We start from the raw sequence: 6,538 nt of genomic DNA, 5'->3' as shown, positions 1-6,538 counted from the left end.
ACACACACACACGTGGCGGAAGGCCGTCTCCAGTCTGCTCAGCTCACCTGTGGCGAATGGCTGCATATTGCAGGACTTCTAATAATAATAATAATAATAATAATAATAATAATAATAATAATAATAATAATAATAATAATTTTATTTGTATACCGCTCTTCTCCTGAAGGACTCAGGGGACTCAGGGCGGTGAACAGGGCAATAAATACTAAAATACAGGTTGGGCTTTCTTCCTTTGTTGTCAACTGAAGTGGTGGCCTTCTTGTTTTCCTACGTTGGAGAAAAAAAAATCCCCTTTTTGTTACGACCACAACTGAACCCCACACTTGCCATTGCTAAGGGGGTGTTTTGCCCCATTTTGCCAAGCTTTTTTTGTTTTTTTTTGGCCACGGTTGCTAAGCGAATCACTGCAAACGTTAAGTGAACCTTGTAGTCATTAAACGAATCTGGATCTCTCCACCCCCCCACCCCCACCCCCCAAACTTTGCTTGTCGGAAGCCGGCCAAAATGGGGATCATTTGACACATACACACACCCGGGACGGTGCAACCGTCGGAAATACACACCAGTTGCCGAGGGTCCAAATTTTGATCCCATGACCGCAGGGATGCCGCAATAGCTGTAAGTGTGAAACCGGGTCATAAGTTTAATTTTTTTCCCGATGACGTCGTAAGTTCGAACGGTCCCTAAATGAACGGGTGCAAGCCGAGGACTGCCTGTATTTGATTATTTGGGATATTGGCAGGAAAATGAACACAACTGGAAAAGACCAAGGTGCTAACCTTTTACTGCTGTACCTGTGTAGAGCTCCAGATTTGTGTAGCTCTGCAGATCAGAAGATCTGATCCGGAGAGCTGCAGGGGGTTGGACTAGATGACCTACAAGGTCCCTCCCAAATCTGTTGTTCTAAATCAAGCAAGCAAGCAGAGTGATGTGGAGGAGGCATTTCCTGGTCTGCTTGCTTTGAGGCCACGTTATTTAATAATCTGAGCGGATCTTTTTGAGGAGTTAGAGGCCTTGTGCATAGTTAGGGCGAAGAAATCCACTTGCAGATATATTTTTTTCCCCTGTTCCCATGCCAGCAAGGATATCCATGGCTAATATTTGAGAAAGGCCTCTTCTCCCCCCCCCCCCCACTCCTTAGAAAGGGGCAGGATTCTGTATCCGAGCCAAGAGGAGCTGTGAGATTAATATGAATTTGTTTTGGATCCATCGGTGTGAACTTAATAGCTTGCATTCTTAATTAAGTCAATCTTTTTTTTTCCCCCTTCAATAATTCGGGAGTACCTCGGGCCCTTCGCTTGCTGCTTTTCCCACAGTCTCATTTCCTGGTGCTCACCCGGGGTAAAACCTGGCTATTTCCTACTCCCAGCATTCAGGTAATTGCCTGCTAAATAAAACAGACGCTGGCTTCTTGGGAGAAGAGGAAGGGTGACACGTGTGCAGGCGCACTTCACATACCTCCTTTTGTGCATCTAACGAAGATGAAACCTCATAATAATAATAATAATAATAAATAATAAATAATAATAAATAATAATAATAATAATAATAATAATAACAACAATAATTAATAATAATAATAACAATAATTAATAATAATAATAATAATAACAACAATAAATAATAATAATAATAATAATAATTAATAATAATAACAATAAATAATAATAATAATAATAACAATAAATAATAATAATAATAATAATAATAATAATAATAATAATAATAATAATAATTAATAATAATAATAATAATAATATCCGCCGTTGGAAGCAGTTGAACTTTCAAATGAATGCAGACAGCTTCTTGAAGCAGGTCAAGCTGGAAGACCATTACGGCTTCCGATCTTTAGGATGAAAATTCCTCTGTGGGGGGGGGCAGAGTAACAGAGTACCACCAGGATAGTTAGGCTGGTTTGATTTTTGGTGAGCCTGGCGGCCGCAGGGACACAGCAAGGCTCCCTAAGGCTCCGAAGAGCACACGTTAGGGAAAATAGTTCTTTTCCCCCCACACACACACACATTCAGAAAGGTGAGAGCGGGGTTGGGGGGGGGGTTGGCAGACTTGATATCTGAGACCCTTTTAGCTGGAAGGAATTGAGCTGGGCCATCAAAAAAAACCCTCCCGCACACACACACACACACACACACACACACACACACACACACACACACTTCAATTTTAATCTTGGTCCCTTCTCTAGGCTGGAGTGGTTTAGCTGCTGATTCCTTAAGCTGCTTTTTTGCCCGCCGTATTTTTTTTTCCTCCTTTCTACCACCTTTTTTTTAAAAAACAACAACAAAATCAGTGCCAGCCATACAGCATGGCAAGCAGTTTGTAAACTTAAAAAAATAAATAAATAATAAATTGAATTTTTTTGTTGTTGTTTCTTCCCTGACACAATGCTGCCACTGGCTGGATTTTTTACTGTATTACATGTGTCATTTCCCCCCCCCCCCCAAACACACACACACAAAAAGATTTTACCAATACAGGGAGATGAAGGGAAGGTGGGGGCGAAAGAGTCCATTCAACCCAGAGCTTGGAAAGAACAGAGGAATGGAACTGACCACACTCATTCCTTAAATAGCTAGCCGGGCACTTTTAAGAGTCACCTCGTGAGTAACGGCTACTTCTGCCTGGTGGCTCTGGCCGGAGAGCTTTCGAATCTGCTACCTGGGAACGCTTCGGAATACGGCATGGCGAACGTGTCCATTTCCCCCCTGCGCCGCCCCCCTCCCCGGTCCCATTTTCTGCGGCGCAAGCAGTAGTAAGCATGGGGCATTCCAACCTAAGGAGCTGCGCCGTAGCCAAGAAGACAAGCTTAGGGCAGGTTAAGTCCGCTACGTCTAAAGCAGGGGTCTGTAGACCGACGCCGGTCCGCAGCCTGTCGGCAACCGGGCCGCACAATCAAAGCAAAGCCCCATTTGCTGGAAGCAGGCGGCACGCAAAGCCACCCTTCCCTCCGCTCCGTGGGAAAACCTTTCTCCGTGGAACCGGTCCGTGGTGCCCCAAAGGTTGGGGGCCTCTGATTTAAAGGTACCACAAGGCAGGAAGGCCTCCTTGCTTTCCACCACCCCTGTTATTTAAGGGTTGGCTGTCAGGTTTTCGGAAGGGCAAATTCAACCGCTAGTTTACTTTAGCCTCTGCCTATAGGCCAGGCAGGCCTTTGTCCTGGACTTACAATAATTTAATAATAATAATAATAATAATAATAATAATAATAATAATAATAATAATAATAATAATTATTATTATTATTATTATTAATGATGATGATAATAATAATAATAATAATAATAATAATAATAATAATACAGTTGAAAGGGACCTTGGAGGTCATCTAGTCCAACACCCTGCTCAGGCAGGAAACCCTATACCACTTCAGACCAATGGCTGTCCAGTCTCTTCTTAAAAACATCCAGTGTTGGAACATTCACAGCTTGTTCCACTGGTTAATTGTCAGGAAATGTCTCTGTTCCAGGTTGCTTCTCTCTTGGATTAGTGTCCCTCCGTTGCTTCTTGTCCTGCCTTCAGGGGCTCTGGAGAATAGCTTGACTGCCTCTTCTTTGGAGCAGCCCCTGAGATACTGGATCACTGCTATCCTGTCCCCCCTCGTCCTTCTCTTCATTAAACTAGACCAAGGGTAGGCAGCCCTGGCTCTTTTATGACTCGTGGACTTCAACTCCCAGAATTCCTGACTCAGCTTGGAAACCTCTCCCTTTCCCCCCCCTAACGCTGTCGTAACTTCGACCGGTCGCTAAGTTGTTAGTCAAGGACTATCTGTATAAGCAGGTGTTCATTATCACAAATTGTCCTTCCTGGGAAGAAGGGCCTGCGATACGCCTTGGTGCAACACCGTCTTGCCGTTATGTAGTGTTGCCACAGAGAAGCGTCTCTCTCCTCTCCCTGCTCTCGCGGACCAAATAAACCCAGTTTACTTGCGGCTCGTCGCCACACCCGCCCAGCTACAGATGTGCCAGCAAGCTGCTCCAGCTTCCTCATCCGTAACCGATCTCTCCTCCTTTCTCTTCCAGAGTAAGCGGGATCACCTGCTCATGAACGTCAAGTGGTACTACCGCCAGTCCGAAGTCCCGGATTCCGTTTACCAACATTTGGTCCAAGACCGACACAACGAAAACGGTGAGCTGATCCCCGGGGGGGGGGCAGGGGAGAAGCCATTGTCGTCCTTCCCACCCCCCACCCCGCCCCCGAGGGGGGTTTCTCTTCTCGTGCCATTAAAATCCCATTTTTACAGAGGTGGCTGTTGCATCCCGAGGCTGCCAAGTTGTTAGGCGTCAGTTTCCCGAAACATTGGGTGCTTTCCTGTCTGTTCCTGGCCACTTGGAGAAGACAGGCCAAATAAAATAATAATAATAAAAAAAAGTAGAATTAAGTGCTGGAGCGCAGTAGCTTCCATTTACATCCCCCCCCCTAGATTTTCACATTTCCCAGTCCTGCTCTTTCCCCTTGTTCGCAAAAGCTGGAACAAGGACTTTGAAGGGAAAAAAGGAGGCACCATGTCTTATGAGCAGAACGCAGCTGGTCTTGGGGGGAGCTGAACCTCCCAACTTGATAGGTGTACACCGGGGGTCTTCCAGCGTGTCCCTTCGATGACCTGTGGACTTCAACTCCCAGAATTCCTCAGCTGCCTGGTTTGAAGACACCCCCCCCCTGGTTTAACAGGAAGCCGTGGGTCCCAAGGAAAGCTGAGAAAAGTCATCTGGGATCCATCCTGGAGTGGGTCACACCTGCCCCAGTTTGACCCCTTGGGAAAGAAAGACCCCCGACTCCGTTTGGTTGAGGCGAAAAGTTCTTTTGCTAAAAAGACTAAAGTCAGCCTAGCTCTGAGTTCGCCAGGCTGAGAAGATGCTCCAGAGAAACTCTTGCTAGGAGTGTTCGGACGGTTGGAGACACCCCTAGCTAAAATGGCTTCCTTTCCACAGATTCTGGGCGCGAGCTGGTCATCACGGACCCAGTGATCAAGAACCGAGAGCTTTTCATTTCGGACTATGTGGATACTTACCACGCTGCTGCTCTCAGGTGAGTAATGGGAAATCCAGCCCAGAGATTATTTGAGCAGAATAACAAAGAGTGGGAAGGGGCCTCGGGAGGTCTTCTGGTCCAACCCCCTTCTCAAGCAGAAGACCCTATACCATTTCAGACAAATGGATGTCCAGTCTCTTCTTAAAAGCCTCCAGTGATGGAGCATCCACAACTTCTGGAGGCAGGCTGTTCCTCTGATTAATTGTTCTCATTGTTAGGAAATTCCTCCTTAGTTCCAGGTTGCTTCTCTCCTTGATTAGTTTCCATCCGTTGCTTCTTCTGTCTTCAGGTGCTTTGGAGAATAGCTTGACTCCCTCTTCTTTGGGGCAGCCCCTGAGATATTGGAAGACTGTTGTCATGTCCCCCCTGGTCCTTCTCTTCCTTAGACTAGACCTACCCAATTCCAGCCACCGTTCTTTGTATGTTTTAGCCTCCAGTCCCCTGATCATCTTTGTACCTCTTCTCTGCACTCTTTCCAGAGTCTCAACATCTTTTTTATAATATGGTGAGCAAAATTGGATGCAGGATTCCAAGTGTGGCCTTACCAAAGCCTTGTAAAGTGGTATTAACCCTTCACGTGATCTTGATTCTATTCCCTCGGTTATCCCCCCTCTCTCTCCCTCCCCCTCTTCCTCCGCTCCCCTCTCTCTTTCTCTCTCAATTTAGTATCCTAAACAGCAGCCAGAAAGAGAATTCCACTTCTTTGTAATTGGCTTGAAGTAATCTGGGACTGCAGCTGGTTGCTAGGTTTTATTTAAATGCTTAAATCCGTGGAAATGAGTATCCCATTAAAAGTTCTTCCTTTAACGTGGACCAGTATTGTGGGGTTTTTTGGGGGGGTTGGGTTTCTCTGTTAAGTAACCGCGATCCGCCTAACCTGAGAATTCCTTTTCCCTGTCTTCCTCGCAGGGGAAAATGTAACATCTCTCATTTCTCCGACATCTTTGCTGCTAGAGAATTTAAAGCTCGACTAGACTCATTTTTCTACATCCTGGGCTACAATCCAGAGACAAGGTGAGTGCCTTTTTAAAAAAAAATAAAAATCACTCATTGCGAAATACCGCGCGAGAATGCTTTAGTCTGCATTAAGAGAGAGAGGAAGCATCCAAGCCGTTGGCAGGTACGGTAAACTCCAAGGCCTGGCCATGGATCAAGGCCTTTCGAAGGTATGGCTTGAAGCAGCACCCACGGGTCTTTTGAGTTCAGATTTCAACTTCTTGTCCTGCTGTGGAGGTCAATTTGAACAGTAGCAAATATATAGTCAGGGCCTTTTGGGTGGTGGCTCCCACCGCCGAACGGACCTTCTCAACAAAGGACTCCCCCCCCCCCCAAAAAAAACCCTGGATGTTTTCAGTTGCAATTCTTTCTGCGACTTCGTGGGTGACAATGAAAAGTTGTTTTTATTATTATTCTTATTATTATTTTTAACCCCTGCTGCGTTTCCTTTTAAAACCGTGTTTTTCTCCCTTCGTTTGGCTTCTGAATTGCC

At 45.7% G+C, this 6,538-nt stretch overlaps 1 protein-coding gene across 3 annotated transcripts in view; it reads left to right on the top strand.

Moving 5' to 3' along the window:
- The window catches only part of LOC310650556 (arginine-glutamic acid dipeptide repeats protein-like), a 35,816-nt gene extending 29,640 nt beyond the window's left edge, over positions 1 to 6,176 (top strand). For all 3 annotated transcript variants that reach the window (XM_083380123.1, XM_083380122.1, XM_083380124.1), the window contains 3 exons: positions 4,041 to 4,146; positions 4,950 to 5,046; positions 5,959 to 6,176. In XM_083380123.1, the coding sequence (XP_083236249.1) occupies positions 4,041 to 4,146; positions 4,950 to 5,046; positions 5,959 to 6,067 (312 nt within the window). In that variant the 3' untranslated portion in view covers positions 6,068 to 6,176. The remainder of the gene's footprint in view (positions 1 to 4,040; positions 4,147 to 4,949; positions 5,047 to 5,958) is intronic.
- The last annotated feature ends 362 nt before the right edge of the window (positions 6,177 to 6,538 follow it).

The sequence above is a fragment of the Vipera ursinii genome (genome assembly GCF_947247035.1).
Source record: "Vipera ursinii genome assembly, contig: scaffold_186, whole genome shotgun sequence".
Taxonomy (NCBI): domain Eukaryota; kingdom Metazoa; phylum Chordata; class Lepidosauria; order Squamata; family Viperidae; genus Vipera; species Vipera ursinii.
Note: the sequence above shows the minus strand (reverse complement) of the source record. Positions and strands in the feature narration are given on the sequence as shown.